Raw genomic sequence first — 18,872 nt, 5'->3', positions numbered from 1 at the left:
AACATTTCCTCTATCACAATTGTTTTTTTATTTGATTTATTTGATCATTTTCTTGATTAAATGCATACATTGTTTATCTATGAAACACAAAGAAAGCCCAACACAGCTTCTTAGAGCCTCTTAGATCTAAAAACATCTCTCTTGTTCCTCCAACTCAAAGATATTAATTTGATATTCGAGAAGCTGAAATGTTTTGGATATTATGCTTGAACAATGACTAAACTAAATAACAAAACAGTACAAATGTTTGTCAATAGACTGACTCAAGTAATAGTTAATAATACCAGCAAAGTGCAGATGATAAATGTTGACTGTTATTACCAGGTCTGTTTCCTCCACGAGCCTCTCCGGGGGAAACAAAGTGTTTTAAAACCTGGCGATTAGAGACAGCGTGCTCGTGGTTTGTACAACTGTGGCTGGTGCACACAAAAACGGTTGGCTATTTCCCCGAGCTGCTACACATCTGTGCCTATTTTCAAGGGGAACAGACTCTGTACGTCACTGGATAGGACCCGCTGTTTAACATTCCAGAAATATTTTTGCTCAAGGAAGAATACACCTATAACTGACTTGTACAACGTACATATTCAGCTGACACGGCTTCTCCTGCATATGGAATGCTGCAGCTCACCACACCCACGAACAGACCTTTGCCAAATTGGATATAAAAAATGAAAACAAGGTTTGGAAAGGCATAAGCATGAGTATGTGAAGGAACAAGATTAATGTTAAGCACATTCTCTGGCTGCAGTTCAATCTCAGCATACCCTGCACTCATGCTACAACATGAATTAACTTGTGCTGACAGGCACAAATACACCGGACTACTACACAGGATCAAAAATAGCTTTTCCTGCTCAGCTCAAAGACACATCCTAGCCTGTGGATATCCTATGAGGATGTTGAACATGTTTTTTTTTCTGTGTGTATGGCTGCATATCAAGCGTGACCAGCAATTTTAGCGAGAAAAACTAACAACTTAACAATGTTAAATCAGATGCGAAAACTCAATCGGGCATGTAAACAGAGGAATACAGACAGATTCAAGCCGAAAATACAACCTATTCCAGAGGAGCTATCAATTATAACCTTTATTATGATCAGGCACTTTTAACTTTACTTGAATATAAAGAAATACATTAATAATGTGTTTGGATTCAGTTAAAAAAAAGTTACATTTGAGAATACACCTTTATAGTTTGGACACAGTCAATCTGTAACGTGTGAGATGAAACTGAATAGCGTGAACATTATTCTAGTTCAGGCGTATCTCATTATAATGCAACGGAGACCGACCTCTGATTGAGGAAGTGCAGCTGGAGAAGTGTGAGGGGCATGAACTCAGTCAACCTCTATGCGTGAAACCGACCTCAGCATCTGGACGAATTCCTGACCCGACCGGACTGTCCAGACAGCTCACAGTCTGCAGACTGTAGCAAAGACTTCCGTTTACAAACAGCTCTGAATAAGCTTGTACACTGAAAATGTTAATGGCTCATAAACTTTAGTAAATTCAGGAGAACAAAACCTGTTTTGTTGCCCGTGCTGATGGCTCCTCAAGCAACGTATCTGTGAATCAGGTCTACGCACGTGATTTGAACTACTGCTGGTTCAATTCAGTTTATTGTGTATAGCCCAAAATCACAAATTTGCCTCGGATGGCTATACAATCTGTACACAAATGACATCTCAGTCCCAGGACCTCACATCGGATCAGGAAAAATTCCCCAAAAAACAGAAAAAAAACTTTCACAGGGGAAAAAGGAAGAAACCTTCAGGAGAGCAACAGAGGAGGATCCCTTTCCCCGGATGGACAGAAGCAATAGATGTCATGTGTACAGAATGAACAACATTTTGGTTGGTGTTTATGAACTTCCACACCGCCGTCTTCACAGCTCTCGAATAATAAAATCCATCTTGCCTTCTTTCAAAAACGGGAAAAGTGTCTTGTTATAAAAACAAAGACAAGTTCTTCATCGGCACCGGTTACATCAAGGAACCCGTTGGGAACCTTCCAAACCATTACAAGCAGAAAATAAACAGATTTCCACTAAATAGCATCAGAGGAGGAACAACACAAAAATGGCAGAGAGCCGCTCTTCATACCACACAGCTGAATCAAAACCCAACGTGGGGATTCATGTTGACAACCTGAGGTCTGACACATCATTTCTACAGGCGGGGAACAATTACATTGGGAGGATAACGAGTCCCTTGAACGCAGCACTGAAGAGGCCTCGCCTAGTTCACTTTACTTTTTGGCTGATCCGTTTGGTAAACTCTCGCCTGAGGCTGCGCGTGTACTTACACGGGTAACTTTTTGAGTTTTTTTTTGTTTCTCAATCTCGTCGCATATCACGTGTATTACAGAAAAAGAGCACTCCGTCTCCTGCTAAAGGAGAGGAGAACAAAATGAGCCGGAGGGAGGAGCTGAACACCCACACAGATCAAATACCGTCACAAATGAGACAACAATGTAACACGGACTGTACAGCAAAGTAAAGTCAGTAGCTTGGTTTGTGTTCTTTAGCATCTGCTAACTTCTGTTTAGTGAGCGTTAGTGTTGGAGCAGATACAACAACTTAATGTTGTTTTATAGCTCACAGTTGTCCGTTTACTACTAACGTTACCTCCAAACGACGTTTTGTTGCTTATATAATAAGTAGTTATACATATATATGTACATTAGTAACTTCGTATATTAACTGGAGGTAATGTTAGATATTACCCCACAGCTAGCCGACGTTAGCGAAACAACGTAACGTTGACATGAACACCACGTACCTTACAGTATTTTGATGCGGTGTTCATCTATTTTCGGAGGTTCCAGCGATGCTTTTTTTCCGTTCCACACCATTTAAACTTTCAGCATAACGAACAAGTTTCGATTCGGTAAAAAAAAAAAAACTCCAAACCCTCAACGTGAATGTGATCGTTCTCGCTGTCCATACGCGTCAGTGAAGTAAGTGGGGGAAGCAGGAAACATCAGTCCTGCTTGGCCGTAGAAAAGTGCCAATGAAATTTGTCACGGGACTTCTCAACTGCAATCCCAATCAGGCCGGAAACAATACACATGAGCACGTCCGGTACTGCGTTTCAAAATAAAGCTCGGGCAACGGTTGTTTATGAATTTACTTAAATACTTTAATACAATGTTTAGGTACTTTACTTGAGTATTGTCACTCCATACTACTCACATTGTCTCTACTAATTACATTTCGGGGAAATGAATGCAGACATATTATCAGTCCTATAGTTGTATAATAATATAACCGTCACTTCAAAATGTGTAATTTTACTTTTTGTTCATACTTCGATAATATTACATAAAACGTACTATTATTATTATTTATTATTTTATTATTTTGCTATTACTACTTTTACTTAAATTAAAAATTAGAGTACACATTCCTCACACATTCCTCTAATGGCTGGATCCAACCCACTTCAACACTTTGTAATGTATGTTGTGCACCAATTAAGCAGATGTATATAGGGATATGCAACATGTGTGCTTAAATAAATAACATTAAAAGACACAAGGCCCATCCAAACTTCAATATTAGGTAACAATGTAGTACCTGTGTAAAGGCCCGTGTCTGAATTGATCTGAGGTGATCTTGTAATGGGTTGTGCATATAGGTCTAAACAGACACATCTGCCGTTGTTCATAATACCAAAAGACATACTGAACCTGGGACTTTTAAGAGAGTCTGGATAAGCCTGGTAATCCAACCCTGTCAATTATATATAAAAATAACATTTCAAGTGAAACATAATGGAAGTCTTATTAAATTGAATTAGTTTAGTTTTGTAGTATGTTTATAGCATTTGTATAAGGATGACTACAGAAAATCCCATCTGTTTTAAAAGGTATTTGATCTTTCTCATATCTTATGCTGAGTTTTTTATTTTATTTTTTAGAAGCATAGTAAGTAACCTCCGGTGTTGTTGTGGTTAACTTAACACAACTACCTTAAAACTCAGGAATGACAACATTGAGAAGTCAAACGGTTAAACAGTGTCACCTACAGGTAGAAAGACAGTACAAGCCGAGTATTCACCAACTCATAAATTATCCACATGTCAATTTTACCACCAGAAAAAAAGAGAAAATATAGAATTTGGATTGATAATATGACTATATGAATATATACAAATGCATAATTCATTCATTTCAAGTGACTGGTTTGATATAATATATCTTATATATGAGTTATGTACTTCTTCCTGTTCTGACACAAACTCTGTTTAGTACTAGTATTCGTTGTCAACATCCACACGCATTGCACCACTTGCCCAAGTCCCGAGTCGATTTACGTGCTTGGAGCTGATGGTGCTCAAACGAATATTAACCAGAGATGTTGTGATGACTTCAAACGAATAGAGCAATATATGAACAATATGTAGCATCTGAACAAAACATATTTTCCGTGGCTTTATGTGCATAGAACGGTGCAGAGGCCAAAGATGTGTCCACAAGGTGTCAGCAGAACACAATTTAAAGGAGTATTGTGCATAATGCAAGAGCTGCCTGTCAAAGCGACACGGAAATATTATGTTATCTATGTCAGAGTTTGAATGTTCTGAATAGGCCCTTTTCACAGCAGACATTTGCACATGGCATAGCAGGGTTTACACAAGTGTAATACATAGAATCACATGTTGGTCCCATTGTATTAAGCGGATCATTACAGTAAACCAGCATGCACAATACCAGTACCCTAGCCAACCTAAATGAAACAGGGCCTCATTTAATGTTGTTAATTACACCTGTGTTTACCCTAAGATTACATGTCAAAATGGCTTACTGTGAAATGAGGTAATATTGGTATGATTCTCAAGCCACATGCCTTGATCTTCTCAAACATGATGCAAATATGTGAATCATCATCATAATGTCTATCCCTTTACAATGATGTCATGCCAACTCAAATACATTGGCTTTATGGAGCAACAGCAGGTGGCATAATCAATGCACAGTGCTCTCCAAGTCAGGTGTGCACCATCTGGTAAAAATAAAACAATAACAGCTATATGCTTCTATGAATGTGTGTTGTTAAATATGAACTCAAAATAGCATTTACGCATTGTAGACGAGTGGGATCAAATTGGAGAATGGAACCCTCTGAAACTCCCTGAAATGCCCCCGATAGTTCCCGCGCCCCACTTTGAGCCACCACTGCCTTGATGAAAAGATCCTTTCTGCTGTAGAAGGTGACAGTACAGTCGTCTCACTTAACACCCGCCTCCTTAATTATTTTAACCAATAAAACGTACCCTCCTTATACTCTTATCCAATCACACACGAGCCTCTCCTTGTTTTCACCCAATCAGGTTTGAGTACCGACTCCTCTTTTCACAGCCCCAGTTCTGACCAATCAGGAGCGAGGCCGCCTGCGCAGAGGGCTGGGCGCGAGAATCGGCGGGATGGACAAAAATCATAACGCCAAATAGAAAAGTACAGACAAGTACGATAGAAACAACCGGGACACCGAGGAAGGAAAGTAACGTGTTAGTCTCGTCTAGTTAATGTCCGTGTGTATGTCTCGATATTGTTGAGAAACAAATAACAGAAGACAACGGCACACGTTTCTTTAGGAAGATGATATTATCGCCAGCGAGCGAGTCTCTCCCACCGAGAATGTAATGTTATGGACTGTACGTTACGTTAGCTCACTGGCTAGCCCGACACTGCCAGCTACATGCTGCCGCGTCTTAGGAGGAACGTGCGATGACTTACAGCGATTTCTATGGATGAACATCTATTAATGAGGGATTTTAGACAGCTGCCAAGCCACAGGTTCGTCTTTGAAACGCTTCAATCATCCCACCAACTGTCATGGACAACGTGAAGCCACGCAGGTGAGTGCCGGCGATACTTCATCATGCAGTTCGCTATCTGTTTGCCGCAGTCGCCACTGCCTGCGGTGAAGATAACGTTGTGTTGGTATCAGGGTCCTTGTAGTATATCATGATAATACAGGATGGGCGTTCACACTGCACGTCTCATCTCTGACAGCATAACGTGCAGTGCATGTGCACCTGCACAGGCATACACGATGAAGAGTAACGTTACCATACTCATATGGTACTTAATAGTTCATAACGTAATGTTATATCTCCCAGTAGTTTGTTGTTGGCACAATTAAAACAATAAAATAAAATAAAATAAACGAACATAACAGAAATAAATTAATAAATATCACAGTGCAAGAAGAAGCAAAGAGCCAACTGGGCTTATTTGAAGCCTCCACCTATATAATATTTAAAATTTTACAAAATTACATAAAACGAAATATGCACAAGACAGACAACAAAGGAAAAAGAAAGAAAACAACAAATAAAAACAACTCTTAAATTGAAAATTATAGCTTGTGAATCGCGTTTTTAAACATGGGGTTACATTGTTTTTTAAAATATTGGTGGAATAATACAGTATAGAGTGCATACTATTGCCTATTGTTAAACAGTAGTTATGTAGCAGCAGCATCATTGGAAAGACATTACTTGAAAGTGAGAACCCAGTCAGATTAGTTATAATAGATATATAAATATGAGTGGTAAGATATTGTTTTCTTTTAATCAAAGGACAAAACAAACGTGTTGGTTTGTGATCAGACTATAGTGATCAATGTTGCATTGTATAGATTATTTACATTCAACAACAGGCAGGTGCACATTCATAAGGATATTTGTCTTATAATTCTTGTGTTATAATTATTTATATATATAATACACAGTTAAGTTAATTAATTGATTAGTTTATCAACATAATAATAATTGCCACCAATTCTGATAATCAACGGATCATTTTAGTAATTTATCCGACAAAATTGCCAATAATTTGCTGGTTCCAGCTCATCAATAGTCTGGATTTGTCGCAATTCTCAGTTTTATCTCTTTGAAAAATACATTTTTGAATTGTTGGATGGGCAAAACAAAATTTTTGAAGATAGGATAATTAACTCATTGTTTACATCTCCCACTTGTCCCCTCTTTGTGTTCCCATCTGGAGATATGGACGGCTCTATTATCTCACTAGATATTAGATAAGCGGGCTTTGAGCTGGCTACATGTTGCAATACCCCATAAACATTTTTGACTGATAAAGTATTACTAATGCAGACAATGAATGTTTGTACATTTGTGTCTTGTTTTACTTCTACTAAGTTGCTCAGCTGATATTACAATTTTTCCTTTTACAACGTTTGACGCACATTTTAATGTTATCCTCTTATTACTTCAAATGCGAAGAGGTTATGCAGCCTGCCGTCTTTTTGAAACTTCGAACAACTGGACCGTTAGCGCTTTACCATTCCCCAGACCACACCCCAGTGCACCGCCTCTTCCATCTCAATGACACACACACTCACACACCTCTTGAGGTGAAAGAGCCTGTTGATCAGGATCGCCCCTTTCCTCCCCTCCTTCCTGTTCAGCCTGAGGTCCAGACTCAGTTCCCTTCTTCTCTCAGCTCTGGTGAGGGAATCAGGCCAAGACAAAATTCAATTGCCATTTTCAAGTTTCCACACTAAAGAAGGACCTCTCATACACAGTCGGTTACAAGACCCTTTTGTGTGTGTTAGGTGCACGCGTGATGGGGAAGGTCTTCTTTACAGTAACATCTGTCAGGAAGAGATACCTTCATTTCACCTCAATTTATTAAATTCTTTTCCGCCGCCACAAAGCAAGTGTTGCCCAGCAGCATGTTTTATGGGAACACAGAAGTACAGGGCTCCCTGCCAACTTCTTGTGTCAGTAAAGAGGTATTTTATGTTCTTGTATGCAGCCATGTATACTTACAACTTCTTTATTTTATTTTTATTCTGACAAGTTTTGTCCAAAATGAGTGGCCCTTTTAATCTCCAAAGTGAAAGCTGTGTTGTGTTTTTATGTCTCACATTGAGACCCACCAGTCTGACAAACTCATTTCTATTCAATCCATCATTACACATTAGTTAAGTATTCATATGGTTGTTCCTTTATTGAATGCAATATTAATGTAACTGAAGGCTTTTGCAACTACCATCCGTGTTTTTGTGTTTCCTTTTTTTCCTCCTTGTCTTGCTTGTTTTGGCAATGACATTAAGATTAGCGCTCAATCACAACCTGTGCATTTATTTTTGTTATAATTTCCTGGTGCTAATGCACTTCTTTGCACATGCAATACGGAAAGGAACAACCCAACATAGTTAACTCAGATTAATTTGAAGAAGAGTTTATGTAATAGTTAAACTTCTTGCACTTTCTCTAGTGCTCTCCTTTACCTTGTGAAGTATCTTTTACAAGCAGAGAGTTTTTCATATTTGCATTTTCATAAGAAATTGTTACGAATAATCTGGGTACAGCTTTACTAAGCATTAGGTCCTGACATAAACTAAGATACTGATACCCTAGCAATTTCCATGCAATACCATTTCCATATCACTACCTGCTTACAGTCATTGACTTCATAAAGAAAAGTTTGGGCTCTGATGTGGCACCACTAATAAAACCTGTTCTTCTTCTTTTTTAGCAATGATGAGGATGAAGACCTACACTCTACAGACCAAGAGAGTAAAGAGAAGAGCAAAGATAAAAAGCCCCTGTGTAAAGTAAAGTGGTCCCGAGATGAGGTAAGTTTATCAGAGGCACAAGTGGCGTCTGTACTTAAAGGAGTTTTGTATTTTCATTGAGTGAAATTGGGACTTAGTGCTGAGATTGGTATTTCATAATAATCACTGCTGTTATTTTCTTCAATAATACAATGAAAGTTGTCAGCGTGTTATTGTGGATGACTGAAGTTCCTCAGAAGTAATTTATGTTTCTCCTCTCAGGATGAAAAGCTGAAAAAACTTGTAGAGCAGCATGGACCTGACTCCTGGAAACTAATAGCTAACTTTTTCCCAGTAAGTATGTTTGTAATGTAATGTAATGTGTCGTCATTGTGCAATAATATCCAGGCCCAAACTATTTGAATACTAGAAGTAGTATCTTACTGCTTTATGCTATATTGGTCCATCTCTTATCATTCTAACACCTAACAACCATCCAAACCATTTAGTAATCTTATAATTAACGTTGTTTCTCAACAGGATGTTTTTAAAAGTGACGGGTGCAGCAACTGGAGAGGAAGATGTATATATAGCTGTCAGGAGTAGGTGTAACTGTGAGGTAGTGGTGTAATGAGGTGTTGTGCTTTGTGCGGCTATCTCACAGGGGAGGACAGATGGCCAATGTCAGCACCGCTGGCAGAAGGTGCTCAACCCAGAGCTGGTGAAAGGACCCTGGACAAAAGAGGAGGATCAAAAGGTAAGTGGAGCTGGGAGTTTCTTGTGCTTGATATAAAGTGAGAAGACAAAATTGGTAAATGATAGGGGAGACAGAAGGAAGCTGTGGGGAGTGTTGAGAGCAGCTTAGGCCAAGTGAAAGAACACAAATGCAACAATATATATATATTTTTTTTTACCTTCCGACTAACAGGGCTGTGCACAAGCGCAAGGATACTTCCCCCAAAAACTTTCTTTGCCCTAGCTCCTTTTTTTGGAAAGTAAATGCTCCACTACGTCATCCCTAATAAAACACAGACTTTCCAAGTCACTAGTTTCGAGCCTGGCCAGCCCTTCTTTGTACAAAGTGACGCTGTGATATCTTCCATAGATCAAAGATGACAATGCATTCCTTAAATGGTTCACAATCCTTCAGTTCTCCAAAATCTTGGCATCATATCCAAAACACAGGCTCATCAATGACAGCCTGTACTGGCAATGATGACATCACAACATTTTTCAGGAGTGATGAGAACATTCAAACATGCTGCTGCTGCCACGATTAAAGCTCTGATATCTGCCTCTGCTGTTGGCTGTAAATGAGAAAAGTAGAACGATGTGATTCCTCTCTTTACACCAGCTTGTAGTTTGAATGAATCCAATTAGGGGCTTCATTCCATCCTTTCATAAAATAAAAGATGCCAACTAAAACTAACGACTTTACTTTCCTCTGGGGATATTTGTGCAGGTTATTGACCTGGTACACAAGTACGGCCCGAAGCGTTGGTCAGTGATCGCCAAGCACCTCCAGGGGAGGATTGGAAAGCAGTGCCGTGAGCGGTGGCACAACCACCTCAACCCAGAGGTGAAGAAGTCGTCATGGACTCAGGAAGAGGACAAAATCATCTACGACGCCCACAAACGACTTGGCAACCGCTGGGCTGAGATCTCCAAGCTTCTCCCTGGACGGTAATATAATCTCCTGCACACATTGCAGAGCTCCACTTCTAGTCAGGAAACTGTTTAGTTTGCTAAAAATATTACTGATCTTCTCTACAACAGGACAGACAACTCCATCAAGAACCATTGGAACTCCACCATGAGGAGAAAGGTGGAGCATGAGGGATACCTGCAAGATGGCAGCAAGATGACCTCCTCTCATGCTGGATTGAAGAGACGCCACCACAGACCGTGTCCTCCAACACCAACAGAGCTCCAGCACTGTGACCGAGGTCCTCTGCCGATACCGGGACCCAACCAGGTCCACTTCTCCTCTAGACTCCACACCATATTATATTTTTTAATTCTCTTATTTGTTGTCTTTATTATTTAAGTCTGATTCTCTGTATTTTAGATGGGGAGCTATCCGTATGACCCTCATAGTAGACACTTGATGGACAGTCTTTCTGATAATTCTGGCTTCATATCGGTGAGTTTTTATGTGTTTTCTTTGCATGCTGCTGAGAAAACTCTCTTTATTTTCTGGACTTTCTGTAATTATCTTTGCGATCGCTAACTCTGAACTTCAAATCAAGCGTTTGAATGTCCTGTTATTTCACCTAACATTCAAAATCTAAAATTTGTCCGTAAATATTGTATGTGTATATCTGTTTTTTTGTCTGGTTCTTCTTAACCTCTTCCTTTCCTCCTGTCCTCTCGACCTCTCCTCCCTGACGTTTGTTTATTTCAGCCGTTCTGCCTGGATGATCCTGACAGAGAGCAAAGAATTAAGGAGCTTGAGCTGCTGCTTATGTCAGCAGAGATTGAAGTCCAACGACAAGTGCAGTGCAGAGGTCCACGTGTAAGAACACACTCCGAATGTGTGTTTGCATACTTAGTCAGCATAGTCTGCGTGTGTTTGTAGCTAACATACACTGTAAAAAGTCATTTTTTTTCATATTAAATTAATTATCTTAATAAACATCGTCTTAAAATCAAATCCAAGTGAGATGAGAGAATATTATGAACTTTCTTGAACCAGGTGGTGTTTCTACACCTTAGACCTAACACAATTCTCAAATCCCATCTCCTCAGTGAACTTTTCTTTGCTTGAAGAAAAAAGAAGATTTTAAGACTTGACACTAAATGGACTTTTTGCAGTGTATTCATGTGAAAACAAGAATGGCACACATGTATGCGTGTCTGTAGCCTGATTTGCTGTAGTGTTGCTATAGTAACTACCTTCCCCATCTCGCTACTCATTCAGACTGGCCTGGCGCTGTGCTTGGTAGCCGCCCTACCTCCTCCCCACATTACCATCGTTCCAAACATGAACCAGCTCCTTCATCCCTTCTAGTACTCACCCCCATGCCCACGCTCAGCCAGCAGTTTGAACCAAGCACTTTCCTCTGTCTCTCCTCTTCCTATTCTGTCTCTCCCCGACCGACACTGTTTTCACATTTAATTCACTCCATTCATGTCATTTGTCATTCTTCACAGTCAGTGACTTCATACTGAATGATAGAATGGTGAATTAGTCCGGTGTGTTGTAGTATCACCAGTGTTTTCGTCGCCACAGATCATTTCTAAACTGACTAGTATCCTCTCATCCTGCCCCCTCAGAGTGTGGAGCAGTACTCGGTCTGGTCCGACAGTGTGTCAGATGACACATTGGCTACAAGTAGCAGCAGCATAGAGGAGCAGGAGGAGAGAAGGCCCTGGAGGGGGCCCGAGATCCCCCAAGGACCTTCACCACAGCTTCCTGTTTCCCCCAGCAAGTTCCTGGCTGTAGAGGCCAGCGCTGTGCTCTCTACCCTGCAGACCATACCGGAGTTTGCAGAAACCATGGAGCTCATTGATTCGGTGAGTAACAGAAGGAACAGAACAGAGACCAAATGTATTTCACAATTAATTTGTTGAGCTAAACTCATGAATGTATTAAAGATCTCCTGTAGATGTGTTTTGCTCTGCAGGACCCCGCTGCATGGAGCGACGTGGCCAGTTTCGACTTGTCAGAGGCAGCGACGCCGCCCAGGCACAACCAGGCCAGCTACACCACGCTCCTGCAAGAGAGGACGGGTGACAATTCAATGGCCTTCACAGTCAACAGTCCGCCTGCCATCTCTGGTCGGGATAAGAACTGTGCTGCATTTGGTCTGGGCAGTGACACCTTGACTCCCATCAACTCATCCAAACCCACCCAGGCATCCATTGGGAGGAGGAGGAGGAGAGATAGGGGGGAACCGTCTCCTTCGTGTGACAGGACATGCTCTTCCTTCTTGGAAAATATCTCAAACTCTCCCAAGAAAACGCCCACAAAGTCACTGCCATTCACCCCGTCACGAGTAAATTAAGTCTTTCTTTCCTCACACGGCCTAATCCTCACCTCTTGAGTAGATGTACTGAGGTTGCATTAGTCATCTGGCTAATATGTCTTGTCTGTCTGTTTCCCCAGTTCTGCAACATATTAGGGGCGGAGCATCTGAATCTGGATAACCCCTCCCTCACCTCAACGCCTGTGTGTGGCCAAAGATGTCTCCTCAACACGCCGCTCCACAAAGAGACCACACCTAAGCACGAGAAAGAGAATGATGGGTAAATTGATATATATAAAAGTAGTATACATGCCACAAGAGCTGGCATAAAAGCCAGAAGCTTGCTATGCTTTGTGGTAATTTTCCACAATAAATCTTTATTTGACCAGATTGTTAATCGGCGAGTACTCAGTGTATTATATTCTCTGTCAACTTTCTAGTTCACGGACCCCTAAATTTCGCAAGACTGTCATGATTCCAACCCCGAGGACACCGACTCCTTTCAAAAATGCTTTGGCTGCCCAGGAGAAAATGCATGGGCCGCTAAAGATGGAGGTAAGAAGTCAACCGTGGCTGTGTGCATTTTAACCTGCATGTTTTCACACTTTTATTTACCTCTCTTTATGATAACATTTTACTATTTTGTAAAGTATATGGCTACATGATCTTGTGGTTAAATCTATGTGTGTGCTTGTGTGTTTCAGCCACAGCCGTTGGCATTTCTAGAAGAAGACATTCGAGAAGTTTTGAAGCAGGAGACTGGGGCAGACATCTTTAACAGATTGGACCTCCAGCCAGATTACAGAGCATGGAAACATAATGTAGGTGGAGCATGTTCTTCTATTATTTAAATACATGAACCTGTTATTCGAGGAAACAAATACTTCCAGATACAATCACTTTAGAATTTTACTGAGCTCAATCGTGGTTCTTGGACAAAACTACATCACTCTACTCTAGATAGAACTATAGCATTTATTGTTTCTTGCTCCTTTGATTTCAGATCGACGGCCCAGCTAGAAAGGTGCGCAAGTCTCTCGTGCTAGACCCCTGGGGGAAAGACTGCCCCAACGTCCAACTCTTCCAAGAGCAGCTCAACAACGCACAAGTAAGTCACGATACTTGTTTACTAGTTTAAAATCACTGGTTTAGATCTAGTAGCAAACACATGCATATGCAACTTCTGGATCAATAAAATGTTAAATATCAAGCCTTTGGACTTGTTGGTAATGGTAGACATCGCTTAAAAATACTACTTTATATGAATTAGGTCCAGCATTATCACTTATTGTATTGTTGTTTGAGCTACTCTGTTTAATTGAATCTCATATTGCAGGTGCCAGATGAAGGTATACTGACAGGCTCTTTACTCGTCAACCAAATCCCTGAGTGTGGCCGTTCGTTGACCATTCGTTCGTTGACCTCTGGGCGAGAGGAGCCCTCATTAGTCCCCGTTCATCCTCCTCGCTTCAGTAGCCCCCGGAAGAAGAAGCTTCTCGCTTTCCACAAAGCACCAAAACACGGCACGGTGCAGGTACGTAGAGAGTCTTTAAATCAAACCATTAATGAGGTGACCCTTACAAAGCTACTTTGGCAGCTATTGGTACTCACTTGTAGCCTTCTCTGCAGGTGAGTGAGTGGGAAGCTGTGGTTTATGGGAAGACAGAGGACCAGCTGATCATGACAGAACAGGCCCGTCAGTACCTGAACCCCTACACGTCGTCTGGCTCTACCTCAAGGGCCCTGGTGCTTTAAGCCGTCCCCTCGCTGAGCATGCAACACTACTACGCCCGTCCAACAACTAAAACCTCCACTGAATCCTGTAAGAGACAATCCAGTGAAGACAAATTATTTTATTTTTCTTTGGAGCAGCAATGCACTTCCAAGGAGGTCCACCAAAATGCATGGCTGCTGGCATTGTTTTCAACACATTTATACTTCACTGCCCAAGTAGTTTCTTGTTTCTAGCTTTGGCGTGTATTTTTCTTTGAGTACACAAAACCTGGACAACGTAAGCAGTTTTGTACAGATATGAAAAGGCTAGAATTTCTTCCTGCACTAGTCAGTAATGTTGAAACAACCTGCACATACAGTAGGCTGTAGAAATAGTGTTTATTACTAGCAGTGGCTGCTTCTGAGTTTTATATTGTTAATATATTGTTTAAATGAGAAAGACATTTTATAATGTAACGCTACTCATTGTGTGTCTCCTCCAGCTTGTTGAGCTAAACTGCCCCATTGCTGTTGTCAGATAAAAACCACGTACATGCATAATGTGTAGCTTTTTATTGACACCCATGTATTTTTTAAATCACACCATGGGTTTTTAACTTGACTCATACAGTACAGAATATAATGTTAACCATTGTTTTAAAATGAGAGAAACAGGAATGCGGTTACGTGGTTTTTTGAGACAGCGGTGTTACATTGCTGAATGCCGATCCATGGTGATGGGAAGTTTTTGAGGACGTAAAAAAGAGACTGTCAGTATTGCACTACTGAGTTGATTTGGCTGCTGAGAAAGGAGCAGCCTTTTTAAGGGCAAACTGGATAGCACTTGTGATGGTATCTTTTTCTAACAACACGTTTCCTTTCCAAGGCCATAGTGTCTGTTGAGACATCGGTTGAATGTATTTCATTGCAATGTGTAAAAACCTCAAAATGGAAGGGTACCTTAATGTTTATTTCTGTTTGTTTTTATTTATTATCTCACAGCTCTAAAGCTTAGATATTAATATAAATCGGACAACCATGCGTTTTTAAGAAGTTTAACTTTGCTAACAAAACAGCCTAAAAACCCTCACTTTCTCTAAAACAGTTCTCTGTAGCAGAAAATGAACCAGTTTTCATATCATCAGTGTTCTACGACAAGCATTTGGCTGAGAAGGATTTACTTTTTATGTGAAGGCTGTAGGTTTTATTTATTTAATGTCTACTAATTTATTTATTTCTAAAAAGAAGAAAAAAACATTTCAGAGAAATTATTGAAGAATTTTATTGATTTTATTTTTTTTCTCTTTTAAAATCAGGATTGGGCTACCATTCAGTTTCATTACTCCAAGTTAGAAGAACATGCACTGCCTCTAGTTCAATACGTCAATTTATTTTCCTCACCAGACGAGATCTAGCAAATAACCATCGTGTAGTTGTATCTGTGATCTTGTAACATATAGCTAGGACATTTTCTTCCTTTGATTCAAACGTGTTCTTCGCTATTAGCTAGCAGGACTCCATCTCCGACCTCTAATCATAGACAAATTGCACTTTTTACTCATCATTTAATTTTAAGTGTTTGTTCATTTTGATGATGTAGCTCTTGTCCTTATTTTATTTTCCTGTTGGGTGTGTGTTTGTCTGTTTGTGTGTGTGTGTGTGTGTGTGTGTGTGTGTGTGTGTGTGTGTGTGTGTGTGTGTGTGTGTGTGTGTGTGTGTGTGTGTGTGTGTGTGTTAAACAGTTGTCTTCCTGTTTTGTAATGAATGCTGACATTACAATCCTGCTGCTTGATTTTAACATGTTCTTTTCTCCTGTTCTGCTTAAACACACTACATTGAAGCCTTACGAGAAACCTTTTAGACAGATGGCTCTTAGCGAAAATACAGCTAACACGGGCTGTCCTGAAATGCCCTTGAGCAAGACCCCAAATTCGCTCCTCCATTATTTCACACTGCTTAAAAATAAAGGCCTTATTAATTGTAAATATGCACAAATTATGGTGTAATTCTGAAGAAATGTGCTGCACTGTGCTTCCATGTTAACAGGCTGATTCATGTCATTTTTAACCACCCTGAAACGAACCGTCTATAATCTGGTGAAGTATCACGGCAGAATGGTCTTCTTCGTATTATCGGCATTAGCAGATTCAGTATCATTTATAATCTGGATTATCCTGCATTAAGTGTTTGAGTGAGAATAAGAAGGGAATCTTGTCAGGGAAATCAAGTGGAAAGATCAGGAGTATACAGTATACAACTCAGAAAGTAAGTAAGAAAGTAAACTAACAGCCACAGAAGACTGTTTTTTAATCTGGTGACTGAGATGTGTCTAATCTGTATATACTTGTGTTTAATGTTCTGTTTGTTGGTTTGACTTGTGTTTGTACATTCCATTTGTTAAGTCCAAGTTAATATGTTTGTACGTGAACAACATTTGGCCATGTAACATCATAGGTTTTGAGGGAATTAAGTACACATACAGGATAGTAGTAGCTCTTATATACTACTGTAGTTATGCTTGAGCAATACACAAGATGCTGGACTGTAGAGGTGAATCACAGATGTAACACACACTCTGTATGATGTAACACTCTGTAATTTTGTAGAATTTTCATTTGAAATCATAACCAAGGTACCATAGAAATCCTGCCAACCGTCTTCGTAACCATGTACTTAAATTGAAAAAATAAATGAATATGTTGCATGACATAAATGGCATTTTGAATCGTGTGTCTACATTCTTTTGTGGAGCTTCCTCTCTCTGCCAAGTGATCCTGTACAAATTAGTGTAGGTTACATGGTATTTCCCACGTAATAAAGATTTCTTATGATCCTTTAGTTTTTCTGACATGCTCCCAGCAGGCATTGCAACCTTTTGAGCTCCGGCCAAAAACTGATTCCTCGAAGGACATTTTCGTGAGGAAAATGCAAATGCAAACCTCCACCTTTATTCGTATTGTGTCGCGTTTCCGCAGGTGGAGTTGACAGCCGTGCAGGTGGATTGTTTGCTTGTGGTGTTGACAGCTGAGTGGTTTAAGCTGATGTGTGTATGTATATGTTGGGATACTGTCAACTTGGCCTGGGGTCCAGGGACACGAGCCCCCTCCACCAGAACAAGAGGCCTCTCCACAGGGTCAGCTGCTGGCCCTAAAGGGGCCCACTCACCCATGACTTAATGCCCCCTGGCTCCATTGTCCTCAGGGCTGTTGGTTTTACAGGCCCATTCACTCAATTGCCCCCGAAATGGATGGAGGCAAGGGACGTGCCGACTTGCCTTATGCTGAAGGAGCAGCAGTGCACATGCATACAAACAATGTGCACATCAACACACGGGCGTCGCATGCACGCCATGTCCACTTAATCAATCTGTCCTCCCTTCGCTCTCGACCTCGTACAAGAGGGTCTTTTGTTCTTGCCTGACCCGCACTAAGAGTTGAAAGATGTCAGGGACCTTTAGCCACTTAATTGGTTATTGGCAGAAGCCCCCCACACACACCTTATGCTTCATGCATGTATTCAGGGGAACCCGTTCTTAGATTATTATTTACATTTAGTTATTGACATCTGGACACACACCTGTTGTATGCAGACGAGCCTTGTTGGATATTCAATGCTGTTATTGTGAGAATTATTAAAAGTGAATGATATTTTCCCATCTTTTACATTACATATACTGTAAAAACTTGACACACCGTAGTGTGTGCCACCCATTGTGAGTATCCAGTACAGGTCTGGTACCCTCTATAGTTCTGGTCCTTGGGTTAGCCAGTCATGGGCGATGTAAGGTGTGTGCTCATTTGTGCGTCTTCCTTTTACTCTGAAGACATGAAACAGAGCCTGCGGGCGTCCGACCAAACCTCCCCGGCCTTCTTCCTCTGAGCACACACCCAGGAGTGCGCACACGAGCTCACGCACACATCCACTGTTTGCCTTTGTGTATGCTAGACAGCAGATGGCAGCCCATTATTGGGCTGACAGAGCAGTCATCTGGCAGGCACCCTGTTACCCCCCATCCCCCGAAGAAACCAAGCACAACACAGCATGGATAGGACACTTTTAGGCGGGAGAGTCCACAGCCCTGAGGGAGTGTGTGTAGGTGTGTGTATGTATGTGTGTGTGTGTGTTCAAATTTGGACCCTGGCCCTCTCCGCCCTAAATAGGTCACTGTTTCCACTTGTGTGTGTCACTGTGTGAGGTACGTCAGTCCTTGTGAGTGGACGTTTGCCATGTTTTGAAGCAACAGCTACAGTGGATTATTAATATAAGTACAACATTAACTTGTTTCTGCACACTGTGTGACTTAATGTGATTTTTAATGAATTACTTCTAACAACATGTGAGTACTAATCGCCCCATATATACGCCACCTTAGATGAGTGACATTTCTCCTTCTATACACCTCATGCACATACAGTCAATCTCATTCAGGGAGGTACACGTTATCACCGTTCATATCCTGTTTTATGGGGTCATTGTCGGTCAGAATATGAAAGTAAAATCCCCCCCTGTCAAAAGTGAAAGTCGTAAACTCAAGATAAGGCGTAACAGCAGCGGCCCACACAAATATTCTCATGAAGAGAGACCAGTGCAGCGGTCTCTCTTTGTAACATTTACACCCTTCCTTGTGCAAGACATGCCGCCCAAAACACTGGCC

General features: G+C 40.9%; 1 protein-coding gene across 1 annotated transcript; it reads left to right on the top strand.

The window, feature by feature from the left end:
- Positions 1-5,842: 5,842 nt before the first annotated feature.
- Positions 5,843-14,260, top strand: mybl1 (v-myb avian myeloblastosis viral oncogene homolog-like 1; the record flags this gene model as incomplete). Its single annotated transcript, XM_079234390.1, has 15 exons — positions 5,843-5,865; positions 8,519-8,618; positions 8,820-8,891; positions 9,202-9,294; positions 10,000-10,220; positions 10,314-10,512; positions 10,606-10,680; positions 11,814-12,053; positions 12,146-12,535; positions 12,646-12,785; positions 12,946-13,060; positions 13,210-13,326; positions 13,509-13,613; positions 13,842-14,039; positions 14,135-14,260. 15 exons carry the CDS (start codon positions 5,843-5,845, stop codon positions 14,258-14,260), a joined length of 2,214 nt encoding a protein of 737 aa, XP_079090516.1.
- Between the last annotated feature and the right edge of the window lie 4,612 nt (positions 14,261-18,872).

This window comes from Taurulus bubalis (assembly GCF_910589615.1).
Source record: "Taurulus bubalis genome assembly, chromosome: 18".
Classification (NCBI taxonomy): domain Eukaryota; kingdom Metazoa; phylum Chordata; class Actinopteri; order Perciformes; family Cottidae; genus Taurulus; species Taurulus bubalis.
The sequence above is the reverse complement of the archived record's forward strand: the minus strand, read 5'-3'. Positions and strand labels throughout refer to the sequence as shown.